We start from the raw sequence: 23,915 nt of genomic DNA on the forward strand, positions 1-23,915 counted from the left end.
TGCTACAAGCTTTACGTGCATTGTTGTTGGTTTTGTTTTATGTAATCTTCATAACTGCCCTGAGAGAATAAATACATTCTCAGTGTTACGACGAGGAAACTGATGCTTACAGAATTGGAGTAACAGGAAGTGGCTGAGCTGGTATTTAAATCCAGACTTTCCTGAATCCAAAGCCCTAGGTACTCTTAACCTTCCCTTCCTTTGTGGCTAGAAATAGCTATAGTAAATAAAGCCTTAGAAATCATTTTTGCTGGCCGGGCACGGTGGCTCACACCTGTAATCCCAGCACTTTGGGAGGCTGAGGCAGGCAGATCACGAAGTCAGGAGATCGAGACCATCCTGGCTAACACGGTGAAACCCCGTCTCTACTAAAAACACAAAAAATTAGTTGGGCGTGGTGGCAGGCACCTGTAGTCCCAGCTGCTCGGGAGGCTGAGGTAGGAGAATGGCGTGAACTCAGGAGGCAGAGCTTGCAGTGAGCCGAGATCACGTCACTGCACTCCAGCCTGGGTGATGGTGCGAGTGCGAGACTCCATCTCAAAAAAAAAAAAATTGTTGCTTGTCTATAGAAACTAGACCCTAGGGAGCTGCTGGTGGGCTGTTTCTGCTACTTCAGTCATTTCCTTCTGGAAGAGACTGGGGGCACCTGGTGTGTCTTGGTGGCACCTGTTTGACTTGTTCAGCCTCTCTGTGCTATGTTCTCCTCCCGGTCACAGTTTGCCCATCTCAAAGTTCTTGGTCTTCAGGGTCCCACTTCTGTGCTTGCTTCTCTATAGAATAGTACTAGTGGCAGCCTTCATCTGTACTTGGGGTTTGAGGTAGAGAGGGGGGGCTTCTTTAAAATGAATTGTTATAATATGCACAGCTGTGAATTGCTTTGTTCCACTGATGTCAGGTTTTGCCTATATCTCCCCAAGCTTCTGAACGTTGGAGTTCATGGCTCATTTGCTTTAGAGGCTATGCAGACTTAATTTGCTATTAGGTTCCCCACTGGGCTTAGTTTTGTTTCCTTGTTGTTGGTACAAGTATTGAATCAGACAAGTCCTGCCCTTGAAAGGAGGGGACAGGCTTTTTTGACAAAACAAACACCTCCTTTCTATAAAGGCAGTCTTGGTTTTTTTTGGTGTTTTTTTTTTGTTTGTTTGTTTGTTTTATAAATAATAATTTGGAAGGGGAAAAACAGTGGTCTTTGAAGTAGCCCTTTAGTTGGCTTCTAGCCTGGTCCAAGGCAACTCTTGCTCTATACCTCTTGTTCATCAGGGACCCAGAAGTTCTTCCTGTTCCAGACAGATGGGCAGTGGTGCTCAGCACTGGAGAAGGGAAGGTTCCTGCTACATTAAGAGCAACAGGGCTTAGCAGAGGGAGAAGGGATGACCTGTGGCACCCTGCGTGTGTTTCTTAGGTGACAGGCAGCTGCAGTCCAGATGCTCCTGAGGAGCAGTTACATTATTATAAGAACATTCCAGTCACTTGATATGTAGGGATGAGTGGCACACCGTAGTGAGTGCCAGGAGCACTTCAGAGAAGGAAAGCACATGTTGTTCTGACCAGTTATAAGTGAGCAATGCCACTACTGTATTGAGACCCTAAGAATGCCTAAGGGTGTTGGACCAGTACCTGCTTCTCTTTAAAAATGCCCTGTAGGGACCAACCTTGGTTAACCTCGAGAACATAGTTCCTGTGCTGAGACGTATATGTATTTTGCCTAGTCTCAGTATCCAGGTTTCTGGCTGACCTTGCAGAGAGCTCTAGTGTTGGATACCACAGCAACTGCAGGTGGGCGTTCTGCCCATCTAGCCTTTTGAAACACTGAGGAGTGGAAGCCGGGCCTTGTCCCTCCTTCAAACAGTTGGCAAGCACTCTGAGGCCTGGTGGGTATGGATTGGGTGTTTTCTCACATATGTCTCTACCAGACAGAATCAGAGAGCACGTGAAGGGGATGGTCCTATTTGTCTAAGTTCTTTCCATTCAAGTTCCAGGCTGGCATTGGTGCCTTTCTACTCTGTTTCCTCATCAGAGGGGGGATCATGGTGCCTGAGCTCATCTGAGGAGGGGGCATTTCCTATTTGGCAGACACCTTGGGGAGAGGGTGTGTGAGTTCTTGTGACCTTCATTCTTGCTTGGGCAGCTGGGGGGAGTTCTTTTTTTTTGTTTTGTTTTGTTTTCCAATCAGGAAGCAGCACTGAGGAGACAATTCTTAAGTACCTCCACCTTTCTTTTGAAAGAATTGGCTTTCTCAGTGATATGAAATCATACTCATGCATTTCAGGCTATAGAAAATGGCGAATTGACAAAATGTCATTAACTGCTTTGAACTAAAAAGAGACTTACATCAAGCACATAACGGACATTGATGAGTGCTTTAAAAAGTCAGTATTAAACTAAAAAGTAGTACACTTCAGTGTTGTGACATTATAAAATATGAAAATGCTATAACCCTGCTAGTAAGGTCTGTTAGTTGCGTTTCCATTCATGGGGATGACTTCCCAGTCCCATCTGGAATCAAGACATTTATTCTGGTAAAAAAGAAGGCAGATTTCAAAAGAAAATAAAAGGTGTTTGTTTTGTTGTATTTTGAATTTTGTTCTGTCACTTCATTCCTCTCCTCCTCCTACCATAAGCAAACAAAAAGTAAACTGATTGTGTTTTATTTATATTATAAAAACAAATTTTATTAAAAATTTTTATTTTAAAAATTTAGTATTACGACTGCTTTAACTCCCTCAAATAACATATTAAAAATTCTGCCGTAGGAAAAATTTCACTTAAAATTATTTGCAGAAGTAATTTGTATCGGAGTTAGTATGCTTTTGTATGATACTCTATTCTAATTTTTTAAAGATAAAAGTAAGCATTTTGAAAAATCTAAATATATGTTAACTTATAAGAGAGTAAAAGACATTTTGGTGGATGAGTTTCTTCCAGTTTCTCATTAAATTCTCTGTATTTGTAGTGCATGGATCTCTTAGATTATAAGTTGAAAGTTGAACATGGCTCAGTCATTTCCTTGCTGATGAAGTAAGAGATGCGGTTTTAGAGCTGGGCACAGGTTCAGCGACACTCTGCAAATTCCCTTAATTGGCGAGAACTTTGAATGACATTTTGATTCTTAAATTTTTGCTGCCTTTTGTTTCCTGTGTTTTCTGTACCTCAACAAGAGAAATTGGTTTCTGCTGTAAAATGCACAAAATCAAGAAGTTAAAACCAAAGGGTAGAGCGCTATACATTTATAGCATGCTAGAGTGAAAAATAACTTAGAACAGTGATCTGTTTAGTCCCTAGATTTTTAAACTTTTTGTTTGTTTTTTGTTTTTTTGAGACAGAGTCTCACTCTGTCGCCCAGACTGGAGTGCAGTGGCGCGATCTCCACTCACTGCAAGCTCCGCCTCCCGGGTTCACGCCATTCTCCTGCCTCAGCCTCCCGAGTAGCTGGGACTACATGTGCCTGCCACCAAGCCTGGGTAACTTTTTTGTATTTTTAGTAGAGACAGGGTTTCACCGTGTTAGCCAGGATGGTCTGGATCTCCTGACCTCGTGATCCATCCGCCTCAGCCTCCCAAAGTGCTGGGATTACAGGCATGAGCCACCGTGCCCAGCCTGTAACCTTTAAAAAAAAAAACAAAAAAACCCCACAAAGAAACAAACAGCAGCACCGGCTGGGCACGGTGGCTCACGCCTGTAATCCCAGCACTTTGGGAGGCGGAGGTGGGTGGATTGCCTGAGGTCAGGAGTTCAAGACCAGCCTGACCAACATGGTGAAACCCCGTCTCTACTAAAAATACAAAAAAAGTTAGCTAGGCATGGTGGCAGGCACCTGTAATCCCAGCTGCTCAGGAAGCTGAGGAAGGAGAATTGCTTGAACCCAGGAGGCAGAGGTTGTGGTGAGCCAAGATCGCGCCACTGTATGTCGCCTGGGCGACAGAGCGAGACTCCGTCTCAAAAACAAAAACAGCAGCACCCTTATTTTATCAAATGCAATATTACAAGGAATCTTAATGTATTTAAAAATGCAAGTGTGCTGGCAGAAAGGGGACTGATGATTCTGTGACTCTGCAGTTGCAGAAGCTCCGTGTAGGAGATTATTTGGACATAGCGATTACCTCTCTTAATCAGGTGCCACCTCCTTCAGGGCACATGAGATCATATTAAATTCTTTTTGAGATAGGGTCTCACTATGTTGCCCAGGCTGGTCTTTAACTCCTGGGCTCAAGCAATCTTCCCACTTCAGCCCGCCAAAGTGCTGGGATTACAGGCATGAGCCACCACACCCAACAAGATGGTATTAAATCTCTTTACTGTTTCTTGAATGTATTTTTCAGTCAGTTTTGTAAAATAAAAACGTACATACTTTTTCCTCTCCTGCTTATTGCCCTTAAGCCTTTAAATTCTAAACAAATTGTAATGCATCCTATTTAGGAGCTAGATTTGGTGATGTGCTATTGTATGATTACTAATAGAAAATCTGGGCAGGGCGTAGTGGTCCATACCTGTGATCCCAGCACTTTGGGAGGCCGAGGCGGGTGGATCATGAGGTCAGGAGTTTGAGACCAGCCTGGCCAATATGGTGAAACCCGGTCTCTACTAAAAATACAAAGTTAGCTGGGCATGGTGGCACGCACCTGTAATCCCACCTACTTGGGAGGCTGAGGCAGAAGAATCCCTTGAACCCAGGAGGCGGAAGTTGCAGTGAGCCAAGATGGCACCACTGCACCCCAGCCTGGGCACCAGAGCAAGACTGTCTTAAAAAAAGAAAAGAAAAAGAAAATCTGTATGTTTCTAGCCCTTCTGTAAAATATGAAGAAAAGTGCTGTTAGCACTCTGTGTAAAACTGTACTGTTAAATATATGTAATTTAAAAAAAAAAAACCAGCATGGAGCTACTTTGGAATTGAGGGTTGGGGAGGCCAAAGCTACATTTGCTGAGTGTCTGCAGCAAGCTCACTTCAAAACATCCAGTCCAGTGGTGCCGAAACCGAAGCTCAGAGAGGTGGAGCCACAGAGCCACAGCAAGGAGCCAGGCCTCTGTGTTCCCAGGGTAGTGTGTGTTCTAACACCTGCCTCAGTGCTGGCAAGTCGTTTTTTGGAAAAACGTAAAGATGATGAAATGAAGCGTCAGGGGAGGCAAAATGGCCAAAAGTGGCAGCTTGAAAACTAAGCCCAAATAGTTTCCATTGGGGAAAAATATATGTAATTACTTTTAGATTCCTATTTCTCCCTTTCCCCACTTCCCCTAATTTTTTCCTCAGCTTTTCTTTAGTTAGTGCTTTCTTTGTATTTTTGGTATACTGGAGTTTACCAGTTTCTGAAAACATCACTGTTTTTTAGTTTTATTTTACCGTACTATGGAAAGTGTGTCTTTTCCAACTAGCCTTATAACAAAATGTCCTAAGCCAAATAGTGCTGAATTACTTAAAATATCAGTTACTGTCTTTGTAAATAAGAACTACATTCTTTCTTTTTTTTTTTTTTTTTTCCAAGACGGAGTTTCGCTCTTGTTGCCCAGGCTGGAGTGCAATGGCGCAATCTCAGCTCACCACAGCCTCCGCCTCCTGGGTTCAAGTGATTCCCCTGCCTCAGCCTCTTGAGTAGCTGGGATTACAGGCATGCGCCACCACCCCGGCTAATTTTGTATTTTTTTTTTAGTAGAGACAGGGTTTCTCCACGTTGGTCAGGCTGGTCTTGAACTCCCGACCTCAGGTGATCTGCCCACCTCAGCCTCCCAAAGTGCTGGGATTACAGGCACGAGCCACTGCGCCCGGCCAGAACTACATTCTTAAAATAGTATTGGTAATTATATTGTGTAAGCATATTCTGTTCTTCTAAAATTCAGAATATGAATATGTCAGACTATACAGTACACTTTTGTTCCTTATGAAATGATTTAAACTAGAAAAGTACCTTAAAAATGCTAATCATATTAGTCGTATGTTGCTTAACAATGGGGCTACATTTTGAGAAATGTATCGTTAGGTGATTTTGTTGTTGTGCAAACATCACAGAGTGTACTTAATGTAAGCTTAGATGGTATAGCCTACTACATACCTAGGCTGTATGGTATAGCCCATTGCTCCTAGGCTACACACCCGTATAGCATGTTACTGTACTGAATACTGTAGGCCAGTGGTTTCCAGCCTTTTTGGCACCAGCGACCGGTTTTGTGGAAGACAGTTTTTCCATGGACTGGGGACAGGGGGACATGGTTTCAGGATGATTCAAGCGCATTACATTTGTTGTGTACTTTATTTCTATTAGTGTTACATTGTAGTATATACTGAATTAATTACACAGCTTACCATAATGTAGAATCAGTGGGAGCCCTGAGCTTGCTTTCCTGCAGTTGAACGGTCCCATCTGGTGGTCATGGGAGACAGTGACAGATCATCAGGCACTAGGTTCTCATAAGGAGCACACAACCTAGATCCCTGGTGTGCACAGTTCACAGTAGGGTTTGCACTCCTATGAGAATCTGTGCCACTGCTGATCTGACAGAACGTGGAGCTCAGGCGGTCATGCGAGCTACAGGGAGCAGCTGTAAACACAAATGAAGCTTTGCTCACTCACCCACTGCTCACCTCCTGCTGTATGGCCCAGTTCCTAACAAGGCACGGACCTGTACTGGGTTGGGGACCCCTGCTATAGGCAGTTGTGTTACTAATTGTGTATCTAAGCATATCTAAGCATAGAAAAGGTGCAGTAAATATACAGTATAAAAATGGTACACCTGTACCATTAATAGTATTTGCAAAACTGGAAGTTGCTCTGGGTGAGTCAGAGTCTAGGATACTGTTGTACACTACTGTAGACTTTATAAACACTGTACACAGAGGCTACACTACATTTATTAAAAATTTTTTCTTCAAGTATAAATTAATCTTCACTTACTGTAACCTTTTTGCTGTAGAAACTGCCTTTTTTTAACCTTTTTGACTCTCATAATAACACTTCGCTTAAAAAAATCACATTGTACGGTTGTATGAAAATATTTTCTTTCCTTGTATCCTTGTTCTATAAGCTTTTTTCTATTACAATTTTTTTTTTATTTTTAAACATTTTTTGTTAAGAACTAAGGCACACAACTCATTAGCCTAGGCTTGCACAGGGTCAGGACCATCAATATCACTTTCTTCCATCTCCATCTTGTCCCACTGGAAGCTCTTCAGGGCCAATAACATGCATGAAGCTTTCACCCCCATGATAACAATGCCTTCTCCTGGGATACCCTCCGAAGGACCCGCCTGAGGCTGTTTTGTAGTTAATTTTTTTTTTTTAATAAGTAGAAGTGGTACACTCTAAAATTTTTTTTTTTTTTTTTGAGATGGAGTCTCACTCTGTCGCCCAGGCTGGAGTGCAGTGGTGTTATCTCAGCTTACTTCAACCTCTGCCTCCTGGGTTCAAGCATCTCTCCTGCCCCAGCCTCCCAAGTAGCTGGGATTACAGGTGCACACCACCGCTCCCTGCTGCTTTTTGTATATTTAGTAGAGACGCAGTTTCTCCATGGTGGCCAGGCTGGCCTCAAACTCCTGACCTCAAGTGATCTGCCTGCCTCAGCCTCCCAAAGTGCTGGGATTACAGCCGTTAGCCACCGCCCCTGGTCTCTAAAATTTAAATAATTAAAAAGTACAGTGCAGGCCAGGTGCCGTGGCTCATGCCTGTAATCCCAGCACTTTGGGAGGCCATGGCAGGCGGATCACTTGAAGTCAGGAGTTCAAGATCAACCTGGCCAACATGGCAAAACCCCCTCTCTACTAAAAATACAAAAATTAGCTGGGCGTGCTGGGATGTGCCTGTAATCCCAGCTAGTTGGGAGGCTGAGGCAGGAGAATCACTTGAACCCGGAAGGCAAAGACCACAGTGAGCTGTGATCGCGCCACTGCACTCCAGCCTTGGCAACAGAGCGAGACTCCATCTCAAAAACAAAAAAAATGCAGTACATAAGCCCTCACTTAGTAGCAGTGATAGGTTCTTGGAAACTGCAACTTTAAGGGAAACAAGGTGTAACAAAACCAATTTTACCATAGGCTAATTGACATAAACAAGAGTTAAGTTCCTGTGGCATATTCCTGGTCACAAAAACATTACCCAGCTTCTAAATAAAGACTAAAACACTTCTAATACTAAACGTTGAAATGTATATGAGCTTTATATACATTTAAGAAAGTTTAATAGAAACAAGGTAACATTTACCCACTCATTCCCCACTCAGGGTTGAGGGTGGCCAGAGCCTAAATCAGCAGCTCAGGGGCAAGGTGGGAGCCACCCTAGACAGGATGCCATCCCATTGCAGGGCGGGTACACACACACACACACACACCCCATGTGGGTATGCCCGTGAACCCAACACATGTGCCTTTGGGATGTGGGAGGAAAGCAGAATAACCTGAGAAAACCCACACAGATAGGGGAAGAACAAACAGACTCCACATGGACAGTGGTGCCGACCAGGAATTGATTTTTTTTTTTGAGATGGAGTCTAACTTTATCACCCAGGCTAGAGTGCCATGGCGCAGTCTCGCCTCACTGCAACCTCCACCTCCCAGGTTCAAGTGATTCTCCTGCTTCAGCCTCTTGAGTAGTGGGGATTACAGGTGGCCACCACCACGGCCAGCTAATTTTTGTATTTTTAGTAGAGACGGGGTTTCACCATGTTGGGTCAGGCTGGTCTCGAACTCCTGACCTCAGGTCATCCAGCGACCTCAGGTGATCCACCCGCCTTGGCCTCCCAAAGTCCTGGGATTACAGGCATGAGCTGCCGTGCCTGGCCCTTTTTTTTTTTTTTTTTTAAATCAGCGTTATAACAAAATGATGTTATTTAAGGGCCTGCTGTATAGTAAATACATAAACCAATAATGTATTCGTTTATTATCATTATCAAGTGTTATATACTGTAGATAATTGTTAGGTGCTAGACTTTAATATGGCTGGCAGCACAGTAGGTTTGTTTACACCAGCATCACCACAAGCGCGAGTAATGCATTGTGTGGTGACATCATGACTGCTGGGTCACCAGGTGATAGGAATTTTTCAGCTCTGTTGTACTTTTTTTTTTTTCTTCCTCAGTTCATGGGAAGCTCTGTTATACTCTTATGGGACCCCTGTCATATGTGTGGCTTAGCATCATTGACCGAAGGGTTGTTATGCAGTGGATGACTGTGTCAAATTCGCCATTCTAAGAAAACTGGGGTTCCATAATTTCACATTTCATATTTTATTAGAATAAAGTAAAGCTAGTAGCACTTAAATTGTTTTTGTAAGAAGGATTTAAAAACAAAAAATACAAAGTACTGCTAATTGATTTATGTAACAGATAATGCTTTAACCTAAGGGGTTTACATGCTAAAAATGACCCCTTCGATGTTACCCGAGCATATATACATTTACAGATATGATGTATCAGCTTTAGAGGAGGGGGAAAATAACTGTCCTTGTTATTTTAAAATCTATGATACTTGAGTATATGTGGAAAAGAGGTGTGATTATCATAGAATGAACTTGAAAGGGATGAAAAGGGTTGACATCCATTCACTTAACAAATATTTGAGCACCTGTTATTTTATTTTATTTTATTTTTGGAGATGGAGTCTCGCTCTGTCACCAGGCTGGAGTGCAGTGGCGCGACCTCAGCTCACTGCAACCTCCAACTCCTGGGTTCAAGTGACTCCTGCCTCAGCCTCCCGAGTAGCTGGGACCACAGGTGCGCACCACTATGCCCAGCTAAGTTTTGTATTTTTAGTAGAGACGGGGTTTCACCATGTTGGCCAGGATGGTCTCCATCTCTTGACCTCGTGATCCACCTGCCTCGGCCTCCCAAAGTGCTGGGATTACAGGCATGAGCCACTACGCCCAGCCAGAGCACCTATTATTTTCTCAATGGCTTGGTAGATTCCAGCGGAGAAAATAGGATGAGCAAAGAGAAAAGTCAGATGAGGGACCAGATGGACCTGAATGGAATTAACATGTGGAGACAATAGAGAAATGATTGAATATTTAGGAGGATCTTTGAAGAGTTCTAAAAGGCAGACCAATATACCTTCTTGTTAATTTTCCCTTTTGTTTACAGGCATGCATGTAGGGAATACCGGATTCATAAAGAGCTGGATCATCCCAGAATAGTTAAGCTGTATGATTACTTTTCACTGGATACTGACTCGTAAGTGCTGTGCCGTTTTACCTTAACAGTTATATTATTTTCTTGCAATGCTGATTGTTCATGGAATAGAGCTGAACTCTGGGTCCAGGACATACCCTCTGAGGGAACCAAATAATTTGTGACAAATGATCAAACATAAATTCAGATTTGGATCAGCAAGAAACCTCTAGGCCAAAGGACATGTGCACTTGTGTGCCAGTAAATGTTTAACAGCCAGCTTGGTATGAAGAGAGACAGGGCTAATTTATAGTGTTTGCCAGTTTCCGTGGTGCAGATATTCCTCCTGTGTCTAATTTTGATGTACCACCTGTTTATTTTTGTTTTTTTTTAAACATCTTAATTATAATTCACATACTGTATGATTCACACATGTAAAATATACAGTTTAGTGGTTTGTAGCATATTCATAGATACATGCAACCACCAGAGGCAATTTTAGAATTTTTTCACCATCTCAAACCCCATCATACCTTTTACTACTATTCATCTATTCCACCATTCCATCCCTCTGCCCTAGCCCTAATCTGTCTGTTTTATCTTTATAGATTTCCTATTCTGGACCCTCATATGCATGGAATCATATAGTATGTGGACTTTTATTACTGGCTTCTTTCACTTACCATGGTGTTGTCAAATTTCATCCTTGTAGCATGTGTCAGTACTTCATTCCTTTTTATGGCAAAATAATATTCCATTGTGTGGATATACCACATTTTGCTTATAACGGTTTGATAACCAGCTCACAAAATTCTTGAAAATTTAAGTCAGCTCTTGGAAACTGGCATGAGTTGGTGCCAGCATGCCACTGACGTGCACTAGTGAGTGTAGACTGTTCAAGAGAGTTTCTGCTCACCCCAGAGACTCTTATGAACATTGACAGACCTTTTTAAAAAGTACTGGCTATGTGATTTTATCCTAGACTGAGATAAGAAATGTGGCATTAATGAAGACAAGGCTCAGTGCTACATGTTGAAATACAGGCCTCATAGGCTTATAGGATGTTAGAATAGGAAGGGATCTCAGAGTCCAGCCTTTTCATTTTATAGGTGGATTTTGAGGACCAGAGAAGTTAAATAACTTGTCTGAGATAGTTATTAATTGTGGGCATTGCTATATTTTGTTACTTGGTATAGGTAACCTCCCGTGCCTCTGGGTTTATCCAGTAGTTTAGCTGGATATATCTCAGCATTTGGAAATGTTTCTCTGTAGAAGTCTGAACTGAATCAGAATATACCCTAGGTCTAGACTTCAGGTTCCCTCAGCCTCCCAGGGTAATTCTAGGAGTTTTGGTCTGTTCTAGCCAACAGTCTCAGATATGGCTGTGCAGACAGCTGCCTTACATTTAGAAATAACCCCAAAGAGGACTATAATTCCCTTTGGAAACATGACCTGGGCCGTTCTCTCAGGGATTTCTTCTTCTCATTTGGGTAGCCCTGGCACTGAGCTTAGCCATGTGTGTTTCACGTGGAGTGGAATTTTTTTAAAAAGATCTAGTTAGAAGGCAGGATTGGGAAACAAGGAGCGGGGCATGACATTACTGTTTTGCTTTGAGTAAATTTCTTGAATACTAGGTAGACCCCCCTCTCTGAACTATTAAGTTCAAGAACTATTTCGAAGTTAAATATCAGGCTCAAATTATCTGCTGTTTTGAATTGTATACACACTTTTAACTAATGTGAGAAATTGAGTTGGTTCTATACTATTCTTGAGTTGATTACTTTGTTCTTCCTATTGTATGTATGATGAATTTTCACCAAAAATAAGTCAGACCATGATTTTTAGAACATCTTCTGAGAATTGTTTGGGTATTAAAAGTGAGGCTTTATTTTCTTTTCTTTCTTTTGTTTTGGTTGTTTTCCTTTTTTTTTTTTTTTTTTTTTTTTTTTTTCCTGAGATGGAGTCTCACTCTGTTGCCCAGGCTGGAGTTCAGTGGTGCGATCTTGGCTCACTGCAACCTCCACCTCCCAGGTTCAAGCAATTCTCCTACCTCAGCCTCCCACGTAGCTAGGATTACAGATGCACGCCACCATGCCTGGCTAATTTTTGTAGTTTTAGTAGAGACAGGGTTTCACTGTGCTGGGCAGGCTGGTCTTGAACTCTTGACCTTGTGATCCGCCCGCCTGGGCCTCCCAAAGTCCTGGGATTACAGGCTTGAGCCACCGCGCCTGGCTGAAAGTGAGGCTTTATTTTCAACTTGCATTTGGGTGAAAGAATCATTCCATTGAGCATGAGTCTATATTTCAGATTTCAGAATCTCAGATCAGAGGAATCTATAAATTTCAGACATTTCTTTTTTTAATTTTATTTTATTTGAGATGGAGTCTTGCTCTGTTGCCCAGGCAGTAGTGCAGTGGCATGATCTTGGCTCACTGCAACCTCCACCTCATGGGTTCAAGCAATTCTCCTGCCTCAGCCTCCCAAGTAGCTGGGATTACAGGCATGCACCACCATACCTGGCCAATTTTTTGTATTTTTAGTAGAGACAGAGTTTCACTATGTTGGCCAGGCTGGTCTCAAACTCCTGGCCTCAAGTGATCCACCCATCTCTGCCTCCCAAATTGCTGGGATTACAGCAGACATTTGTTTTCAAATAGGGTGTTAGCATGCCCTGCTATGTTTCTTAAGATACGTAAGATATTGTTCAGTTTGTGGTGTCCACAGGACCATGTGTGTCCATGTTCAATTGCAGTGCTTTATGAAGGCCTCAAATTGCTCAGTGGCCCATAGTGCTAGTCCTGAGTCTATTTGCTCTCAGTTCTGTTCCTCGCCCTTTCGCTGCTCTGTATCTTTGGGGGGTTAGCCTGTGTAGGCTGTGTTTATCAGGCCCATGTGTCCATTGGTGTTCTGCTGGTTTCAGCCAATGGGAAGGCAGAAATGGGAGGGGGTCTCCACCTCCTCTCCCTCCCCGCAATTCTAGTTTCCCCTGATGACCCTGGGTTCTGGTTTCACCATCTCCTCCCTTCTGGCCTGCTTGCCTGAGGGTGCTAATGGCTTCCTGCTATAGATGATCTCTAGGGTGCCTCACTGACCAGTTTGTCTTATCAGCTCTTCCATCATCTGTATGATCAGTTCCCTGAATTAAAGTCTCTCTGTTTTAAATGTTCAGGTGGTTTTTTTTTTTCCAGGCTAAACTGACTGATACACCCACATTGTCACAACTTAGAAAACTTCAAAACGTATTCATCCCTCAGGAATATTCAAACAGTTCAGGACACCTTACTTCAGAGTATAATGCCTTGGAAGATAGACACGTGACCTGTGATGCCACCAATGGCATATGGTTTTATGTTTGGGTCTGTATGACATATTGACATAAGGGAAGGAAAGAGAACCCACATATGTTTGTTAGAACCATAGATACTATACTTTACAAGCTCTTTTACACCTTGTGTTTAAGAGAAATTGTAGTGCAGTATTGTGCCAAGCTGTCAGAAGACGTAGTATGCAGTCAGTTTTTGGGACGTGGGCAAACTCTAGATTCTTACTCATTGCCAGCACTCAGGGTTATATAAAATGTTTGCAGTGCGAATTGTGTACCTAGCCAAAATTGCGCCACTGCACTCCAGCCTAGGCAGCAGAGTGAGACGGAGTCTCAAAAAAAAAAAGAGAGAATTGTGTACTTGATCACATTCTGGTTGTTTAGACGTGGATGTGTGGCATGGGTGTGTAAAGGAGCCCCTTCCAAGAAGATACCTAGCTTAAATACATTATAGTTCTTATCAGTATTCTTATAGTCTAGACTCAAGAAGAGGTCTGCCATGGGTGAACTTGAGCACAACAGATTCCAACATTGAGGGTGTGGAAACTCTTCAAGAGAATAAGCAGTTTCTTACCAGAAATCCATCAGCTAATACTGAATAAACAATTGAAGAGTATTTTAAGGAACAAAGAAGAAAGGAGTGAGAAGCTGATGACCTGAAGTTTTCACGTGGGACTAATTTAGGTAGTCTTAATCTGCTTGCTCTTATTCCATGGTTAAATATTGGTTTATTTGTCTTTAGGTTTTGTACAGTATTAGAATACTGTGAGGGAAATGATCTGGACTTCTACCTGAAACAGCACAAATTAATGTCGGAGAAAGAGGCCCGGTCCATTATCATGCAGATTGTGAATGCTTTAAAGTACTTAAATGAAATAAAACCTCCCATCATACACTATGACCTCAAACCAGGTATGTCTAACTTTTAGGAGACAGTATTAGTGGGTTTTCTTTGGTCTTATAAGTGACTTTTAATTTGATAAAGTTAGAGAATTTCACAGCAGCCAAGAAAGGCTAATAACATCTGACTTTTGATTGCCTGGGTAGGTGTGGGAAAAAAGAGTCCTGGCCAAGCAGCACTGGGTTTAGGAGGGCGTGTTGGATTAAATACTCTGGAGAAACAATACCTTTATCTTTGGAGCCAGGGCAGTTCATGATGTAAGTCTCATTAAGAAAGAACTGTTGCAGCAAGTTCAGTTTTGTTTTTTTCCCATGACTCCTACTACATAACAGTCCCTCTGCTTCAGGTCTCTTTGATAAGAGCCCCCAAATTAGTAACTTATTTTTACTTATATGCCTCTCTTTTCAATAAATTTCAAGCAGAATTTTTCATCTTTTTGTATGGTTATTATCTAGCTTTGATGTTCATCAGCAAAGAGTACAGGGCAGCTAGAGTCCTTACCTCTATTTTTTATTGTTATCTTCAGCTGTGTTTTAGAAATCTGCATAGTTCTATAGACAACTCTAACAGCTTAGCTTGGGCATTAGGAAGATGGTCCACATTTACCTTCTGGTGTTGCAAAATTGTAAACTTTGCTTTACTCTTCTGGTAGGTGCATATTGCGTCTCATTGACTATTCTCTAATGTTCTAATACAATTCAGATGACTAAAACATTAATTATGATGAAGAAATTTTTTAAAAGATGGCTATTTTGTGAATGAATTTTCCATAACTGAATTCAACACTTTCTTGCAATGGGAGCTGTAGGCGGTGCTGTGGTGCTAGCTTTGGTTTCCTTACATGGTTTCTTTGATTCCTCCCCCACACCCCAAGTGCTGTTCTAAACAGGGTAGTTTAGAGATCCTCACTGAAAGTTCAGATGAAAGTTACCCGTCAGTTTTGACCAAGTGAACAAGGATATTTTACTTTGGCCAGTTATTTTTATTTCCAGAGCTCATCATAGTGGTGGTTTTGGCACATTAAGCAGGTGATTCTTGGAAAATAGAAGTTTCAGCAGATGCTGAGGACTCTCCCTGAGTATCCAGAGTCCAGATTGCTTGATTCCCAGGATTTGGATGTTTGCTTTTGCAAGAGTTTGAGTTCAGTTGTCCCCTTCTTATCTGCTATTACTTTGGGTTTTTCTCTTAAATCAGTAAGTCTCTGCTTATTCATGAAGGTTTTTATTTTTTAGGTAATATTCTTTTAGTAAATGGTACAGCGTGTGGAGAGATAAAAATTACAGATTTTGGTCTTTCGAAGATCATGGATGATGATAGCTACAATTCAGTGGATGGCATGGAGCTAACATCACAAGGTGCTGGTACTTATTGGTAGGTATCCAGGAGCTCTGCCAGGTTGGCTATAGAGATGTGGCTCTGTTATGCTGAAGTGTTGATAATGAATTAATTGCTATATGCTATCTGCTAGGCAAAAATGCCAAAAACCAAAGCAGACTTTCTCCCCAAATCATTACTGTCTTTTCAGCAGTTTGACTCTTGGTATTTATATTAATTTGTCTTAATTTTTCTTTCCTTTCTTGAAAATCCTTAAGAAGGAGAGCTTATATGTGTCCAGGTATTTGAAATGTATGTTTTTTGTACAGAGTTGGCCTTGCAAGTCAGTAGAGAACAAGGTTGCTCATGTGGTGTATATAAAGAATGGCCCCAAAATCTTTCCGTCCAAATACGGGTCTCTCTTCATGGGTTAATGGGATAAGGGATTTGTCTCAAGAGTTGCCTGAGGATGTTGGACTGTAGGGAGTTATGAAGATCAGGATGAAACATAACTATAGCGCATATGAAATCTATATAGGAAAAAGTGACTACAATTTACCAGAAGTTTATCCATGTCTGTTAGCCATGATCTAAAAGTTTTTGAGGCACATTTCTTCACATCTCTTGTCACCTGTCTTCCCCTAGCCACCCGCACCCAAGCTAGCTCTGCCTGCCAGTTTTATGCTTCTATTTCTGCCTACTATTACCTTTGGCCATTAGAACCATAAAAGATACCTGAAACTCAGGCCTTTAACTCTATGGTTGTAAAAGTGTGTTAAAGCTTCCTCTTCCATTTTGAGGTGGTCACACAAGCCACATATTGGTGTATATAAAGAATGGCCCCCAGTTTTTTTTAGTCCAAATACAAGTCTCTCTTCATGGCTTAATGGGATGAGGGATTTGCTTCAAGAGTTGCAAGAGAAGGCGCTATAGCACCAACGGAGGGGCAACACATGTTATTTGTACCCTAGGGAAGGTGGTCAAATCACTTTATCTTTGGAACTGGAAGGTCCTAGGCCTTAGCAGAGAGTACTGACTGTCTGGGAATCAGAGGTAGAGGAGGAAGCAGAGGGGCATGGCGTTCACAACACAGCATCAGCCCTGTGCTCATCGTGAAGCCTGCCAATAACACCATGGACACAATGCCCCGGTTTCTGTTGCTCCTTACTGCTTGTGGAAATGGTACCTGTTGTAAAAAGTCAGTCCCTAAATTAAAACTTTGAAATTATAGGTTTAAAATAGAAGCTGCATTTACAATGTTTATTCACTGTGGTGGTTATTGTGGGCTAGTGTTCCTGTCACTAAGTGATACAAAAATATCTGCTGCTGGAAATTCTAGAAACAGGTCTATACCTCTGCTATATAAATTCACTGGAATTTGGATTTGAGCTTTGTGTTTGATCTTTTTTTTTTTAAGGCACAGTTTTTTTTTGCATTTAAAATAGTTACTGCTGTAGTTGCTTACCTACAAAAATTCAGTGATTAGAATTTAAGTAAAAATTATGTGATGCTAGGGATTTTGCTTCAGAGTAGTCTGTTGGGAGAAATGGTGGAGATTGGCCACATGTTGATAATTCTTGAAGCTGGATGGTGCTTACTTAGGGGGTCATTTTACTGTTCTTTCTGCTTTAGATTATAGTTGAGATTTTTAATAATTTAAGACAGGGCTTCTGAGAAGATTAAGTGTTACAGGTTTCTATGAAGGTTTGAAGAGTCTCCAAATTGGTAGAAATACTGTTGTAATCACTATCTTCAGTATGTCAGATAAAAATAATCCTGAGGGGTATAACAAATTATAAGTAACTATTTGCAGTATTTACTGGTTACAGAATTCTTCTACATTGAATACTTTATTTATTTAATTAATTAATTTATTTATTTATTCGAGACGGAGTTTCGCTCTTGTTGCCTGGGCTGGAGTGCAATGGTGTGATCTCAACTCCCTGCAGCCTCCGCCTCCCGAGTTCAAGCGATTCTCCTGCCTCAGCCTCTCAAGTAGCTGGGTTTACATGCACCCGCCACCACGCCCAGCTAATTTTTTTGTATTTTTAGTAGAGATGGGGTTTCACCATGTTGGCCAGGCTAGTCTTGAACTCCTGATATCAGGTGATCCACCCGCCTCGGCCTCCCAAAGTGCTGGGAATATAGGCGTGAGCCACCACGCCTGGCTGAATACTTATTTTAAAGAAGTGACCCATAGACTATGCCTTGAGAATAATTGTTTTTTTGTATGGGGATTTTGATTGTGATGGAATATGCAACTATATATATATATATATATATTTTTTTTTTAGCACAGTTTAGTATCATAGAGCTGTCTTTTACTCTCCTCTCAAAATCCTTGATAGTAAGTTAGAATGCTTATTATTTTCAGTATTATTTGGATGAAGAATTAATTTCATTCACTTACAGGTGGAGAAACTGAGACCTAGAAAGGGATTTGCCAGACATGTACAATCAAGTGACAGGTCTTTTTATATTCTAAAAATCTTGCTAGCCAGGTGTGGTGGCTCATGCCTGTAATCCCAGCACTTTGGGAGGCCAAGGCGGGCGGATCATGAGGTCAAGAGATCGAGACCATCCTGGCCAACATGGTGAAACCCCGTGTATACTAAAAATAAAAAAATTAGCTGGGCGTGGTGGTGCACGCCAGAAATCCCAGCTATTCGGAGGTTGCAGTGAGCTGAGGTCGCACCACTACACTCCAGCCTGGCAATGGAGTGAGACTCTGTCTCAAAAAAAAAAAAAAAAAAAAAAAGTCTTGCTAACTTATTTTTCTGCATTTGGATGAGTTCAACAACTCCTATTCTTCCCTGCCACTGCCATAAAAAAGTCACAAATACATTTAAATGGTCATTTTAGAATTAAGGTTATACTTATCCAAGATCATATTTAAGTTGTGTATATTAAAAAATCAAGAACTGGCCAGGTGCAGTGGCTCACGCCTGTAATCCCAGCACTTTGGGAGGCTGAGGCGGGCGGATCACGAGGTCAGGAAATCGAGACCATCCTGGCTAACACGGTGAAACCCTAGCTCTACTAAAAATACAAAAAATTAGCCCAGCGTGGTGGCACACGCCTGTAATCCCAGCTACTTGGGTGGCTGAGGCAGGAGAATCGCTTGAACCTGGGAGGCAGAGGTTGCAGTGAGCCGAGATCGTGAGTGAAGTGGGACTACTGAGAATATTTACCACTCTTAGGAAATTGAGAACTATTTTGATGCCCTATAGGGACATTACTGCCTCCCTAAGTTAGAGTGTCTTTTCTTACTTTGAGATGGGGGTCTCACTCTCTTGCTGGAGTGCAGTGGCATGATCTTGGCTCACTGCAGTCAACCTCCCCCAGGCTCAGGTGATCCTCCCGCCTCAGCTTCCCAAGCAGCTGGAGCTACAGGGGTGTGCTACCAGGCGCAGCTAATTTTTGTATTTTTAGTAGAGATAGGGTTTCGCCATGTTGCCCAGGCTGGTCTCGAATTCTTGAGTTCAAGCGATCTGCTGGCCTTGTCCTCCCAAAGTGCTGGGATTACCACACCCCGCCTAGAGTGTCTTTTCATTGACTTTCCATATAAGTCTAAGTTGACTGTTAAAATTCATATATTTTGGCCAGGTGTGGTGGGTCACACCTATAATCCCAGTACTTTAGGAGGTCGAGCTGGGAGGATCACTTGAGTCCAGGAGTTTGAGACCAGCCTGGGCAACACAGTGAGACCCCACCGCTACAAATTTTTTTAAAAAACTACCCAGGCATGGTGGTGCCTGCCTTTAATCCCAGCTACTTGGGAGGCTGAGGTGGGGAAACCACCCGAGCTCGGGAGGTTGAGGCCGTAATGAGCCATGATCACGCCACTGTACTCAGCCTGGGTGACAGAGCAAGACCCTGTCTCAAAAAAAAAAAAAAAAAAAAAAAGATATTTCTATTTTCAACAAGATATTTTATTTTGTCTTTTTGTACATGTCTTAAACTTATATGATCATTATTCTAATAATTTATATTTCTTTTTTGTCCCAGGTATTTACCACCAGAGTGTTTTGTGGTTGGGAAAGAACCACCAAAGATCTCAAATAAAGTTGATGTGTGGTCAGTGGGTGTGATCTTCTATCAGTGTCTTTATGGAAGGAAGGTAAGTTAGAAGGTTGATGGAGAAGCTTGATCTCTTTCTTGGGTGGCACACACACACATAGTGCCTTGGTATGGATTAGTCTCTTGGAGTTAATTATTGGGTTATACAAAATAGAATCCTGAAAGGAGTGGTTTAAAGAAAATACAGACTTAATAATACAAGCCTTATTCGTAAGCAGAAATCCTCAACCCTAGGGCACCTAATGAGTTCTGCTGGGCTGTTAAAAACATGCACTTTTGCTGTTCTCAATTAGATCTGGAACATGTATTTATTCTGATAGTATGTATAGGGATTTACAAAAATCGTTTATTTATTAAAGTATACAATCTTCCCAAGAACCTGGGGGCCCCAAGAACCAAAACTCAAAATATCCCCAGAATCTTTATCGCCAGCCATCCCATTAGTTGAACCTATTATTAATGAAAGCGTGCTTTATATTTCTATACTGGGGAGATGGTGTCAGGATGTATTCATTGTTACCTCTGATCAAGGTGACATATTTCAACAAGTGGTAAACTACACCTAATGAATTGTCACATTTGTTTTTCCTTGTGAACATGCCTTATAAATGTATATATTAGGATCCATTTGTGTATTTATGTTCCTGTTGCTGTTTTTGTGTGTTTGTTTGTTTCAGTGTTTCCCAGTAGGCTGTGGGTATAAGCCAGATGGGAGTTCTGTGTCTCCTTTGAATTCTTAATATTTTGATTACATTCCCCAGACCAGGCTCTTAATTCAGATTATACCTTCCTCTTTAGCTTCTCCTTGGTCTTTCTTTTTTTTTTTTTTTTTTTTCTATCTCACCTCTCTAAAACAGGGAAACTATTCAGAGGTAGTAGGTTTAATTATTATTTACATTCCCTGACAATGTTGAATTGCTGCCGATAACAGCAGTAGAAATTATCTAGAAATAACTGTTTGAGAGAGATCTCAGTAGAACCAGTATAGAGAGACTTGAGTTGAACTTGTTTTTAAGAGTTTATTAGAAAATGGCAGCTCGGTGACCAGGCGTGGTGGCTCACACCTGTAATCCCAGCACTTTGGGAGGCCGAGGCAGGTGGATCACGAGGTCAGGAGATCGAGACCATCCTGACTAACATGGTGAAACCCCGTCTGTACTAAAATTACCAAAAAAAAAAAATTAGCCGGGCGTGGTGGCGGGTGCCTGTAGTCCCAGCTACTCGGGAGGCTGAGGCAGGAGAATGGCATGAACCCGGGAGGCAGAGCTTTCACTGAGCTGAGATCGTGCCACTGTACTCCAGTCTGGGCGACAGAGCGAGACTCCGTCTCAAAAAAAAAAGACAAAGGAAATGGCAGCTCGGCATAGTTGAAGCCATTAAGTAACCCCAACTCTTTCTTTTTCCCACTCTGTCCTTACCCCTCTTGGTTTTGACTTCCTTTCCTTCTCTTTTTCTGTTTTTTGAGTTGGCCTGAGGCACAGGTGTGTATTTCTTAGGGCCGCATGTATCCCTCAGAGCAGGTGAGGTTGCTGGGTCCTGCTCTAGATCTCCCTTTTCTCTGGTGTGAGCAAAGCTTAGCAGAGCATTAGGATATAGGAGATGCTGCTTCTGGTCCCCACTCTGCTTTGACCTGGTAGTTGAACTGTGAGCAAGTTACATATGCTCTGAGCTCTCAACCCCTTTTATCTATAAAGTGAGAGAACTAGAGGGGATTGTCTCCAGAGTTCCTTGCAGCAATTCAAATTAGAAGATGTCTTATCCTTTTCCTTCCCTGGGGTATTGAATTGTTTTCTCTATAATTTTCATCAGAGGCCCACATTATTTGTTTGTTTTTATGTGACAGCCTTTTGGCCATAACCAGTCTCAGCAAGACATCCTACAAGAGAATACGATTCTTAAAGCTACTGAAGTGCAGTTCCCGCCAAAGCCAGTAGTAACACCTGAAGCAAAGGTAAGTTTTGTTTGACCCATTGGCCAACAGAAACGACTGTTTTGCTTTCTGTATTACTTTTTTGGGTAATAGTGGATGGATTCTTCAGTGTGAAATTCAGCAGTTAATAAAAATATTAGGATAGGCATGAATTAATGTTCCTAAGAACACTTGACAGAAGAACATTGCTTACACCCTGACCACCCCATCCCCAGTTCCAGTAGAAGGAATGTTGATAGGTGGGTGTTTTAATCTGGAAAGGCTCCCTAGAGTCAGAAAGGGAGGGAGAGCAGACTCCAGTTGAGAGAGAACAGGTGTGTGGATGTCACGAAAGATACCCAGCTTCATCTGTATTCAGGGATTATGATTAATTTGGGGAGCTAATGCCCATGTAGGAGAAATTATATAAGAGTACTAAGGCATTTGTATTAGTCTGTTCTCATACTGCTAATAAAGATATACCCAAGACTGGGTAATTTATAAAGGAAAGAGGTTTAATTGACTCAGCTCAGCATGGCTGGGGAGACCTTAGGAAACTTAGGTAACCACCCCCATGATTCAGTTACCTCCCACCAGGTCCCTACCATGACACGGGATTATGGGAACTACAATTCAAGATGAGATTTGAGTGGGGACACAGCCAAACCATATCAACATTATAGGGTTAAATGTCAGGTGAATGGTAAGCAGTAAATTCTGTTGCAGTTGGTGAGGGCATAAAAAACTCAGTGAGGCAAAGGAAACATGGAATGGGAAGTGGTGAAAAGGAAGCTATAAATAATCACTCATCCTTGCCACATCTGTAAACCAAGATTCTAGTAGCCAGCCTACTTTTTCCTTGCTATTTTATTTATCTCTATTTATTAACCAGTTCTACTTAGGTGAGTGGTAGCCAGCCCCATTGGGTGCTGTGGTCATTTAGCATTTTTAAAGTCAAAGTGAGCAGTTATAAGTCTTTTGTTGTTGTTGGTTTGAGACAGAGTCTCACTCTGTCACCGTGTCTGGAGTGCAGTGGCATTATCACGGCTCACCACAGCCTCGACCTCCCCAGGCTCAGGTGATCCTCCCACCTCTGCCTCCCAAGAAGCTGGGACTACAGGTGTGCACCACTGCTCCTGGCTATTTTTTTGTATTTTTTGTAGACAAGGGGTTTCGCCATGTTGCCCAGGCTGATCTCGAACTCCTAGGCTCAAGCCATCCGCCTGCCTCGGCCTCCAAAGTGCTAGAATTATAGGTATGAGCCACTGTGCCCAGCCAGTTACAAGTCTAATCTCTTTTTTCGGTGTTTGATCTCTGCTGTTCCCTCACAGTGTAGCTATGTGACATAGGTTAGGAAAGAACCTCTTTTCCAAGTGGTTTAGCTGCCATGTCACAGGGTAAGAATTAACATCTTTAGCAGTTGTTTATAATTCCTGACTGATGGCTCCCTGTCCCCATTGTTCAACAGTTTAAGTACTGCCTAACCAAGAAATCAAATCTGCAAGGGAGAAGTCCCATGACACATCCCTAAGGCAAATGCTGATTTCCTGACTTGTCCTAGGAGAGCTGGAGAGAGGCTCAGCTTTGAAGCCTGGTTAACCTAATTTTGGTGTCAGCTCTACACTCAGTAGTAGCTGTGTAACTTTAGGCAAGTTAAACCTTTTAAGCTGCTTTTCCTTATCCATAAAAACAGAGACAAAAACATCTTCCTTAAAAGGTGTTAGTAGCTAGGTGCAGCGCTGTGCACCTGTAATGTGCTATGATCATACCTATGAATAGCCACTGCACTCCAGCCTCAGCAACACAGTGAGACCCTGTCTCAAAAAAAGAAAAAGAGAAGGGTGGTTGTGAGGTTTAAAAGGACTGGTAGCACCTAACCCTTGGCAGATTCTCTAGCTAGCTGCTCTCACTACCCATGCCACAGCTGCCACCCAGAGTCGATACTGAGGGACTTAAATACGTTATCTGGTAGATGTTTAATTCTCCTAATCTGTCAGGTTTTTCAAGACTATTTCTTTATATAACTTTTGTCAAATTTTCATGTTTATTCAATAAATAGGTGAACAAATGTCTCCAAAACTTTAGAGTCTGTTAGATGAACTTGTTGTGAAGAATACAGAAGTATCTCCAAATGTTTCTGTGCATTATCTCCTGTGTCCCTGTTTCTCCTAATCCTACCCTCTTCTCTTCCTGTCCTCCCACAACAAATATTTACTGAATGCCTGTGAAACACTAAGACACTATTCCGGGTAGTGGAGATGGAATCGAATATGTAGCAGTGAACTCTGCAGAACAGTTCCCTACCC

General features: G+C 42.1%; 1 protein-coding gene across 25 annotated transcripts in view; it reads left to right on the forward strand.

Annotated features, from left to right (window-relative positions):
• The window catches only part of TLK2 (tousled like kinase 2), a 145,011-nt gene that overhangs the window by 118,018 nt on the left and 3,078 nt on the right, over positions 1 to 23,915 (forward strand). For all 25 annotated transcript variants that reach the window (XM_055102238.3, XM_055102239.3, XM_055102245.3 and 22 more), the window contains 5 exons: positions 10,057 to 10,146; positions 14,148 to 14,317; positions 15,539 to 15,677; positions 19,629 to 19,740; positions 21,544 to 21,651. In XM_055102238.3, coding sequence (XP_054958213.1) covers positions 10,057 to 10,146; positions 14,148 to 14,317; positions 15,539 to 15,677; positions 19,629 to 19,740; positions 21,544 to 21,651 — 619 coding nt within the window. The remainder of the gene's footprint in view (positions 1 to 10,056; positions 10,147 to 14,147; positions 14,318 to 15,538; positions 15,678 to 19,628; positions 19,741 to 21,543; positions 21,652 to 23,915) is intronic.

The sequence above is a fragment of the Pan paniscus genome, chromosome 19 (genome assembly GCF_029289425.2).
Source record: "Pan paniscus chromosome 19, NHGRI_mPanPan1-v2.0_pri, whole genome shotgun sequence".
Taxonomy (NCBI): domain Eukaryota; kingdom Metazoa; phylum Chordata; class Mammalia; order Primates; family Hominidae; genus Pan; species Pan paniscus.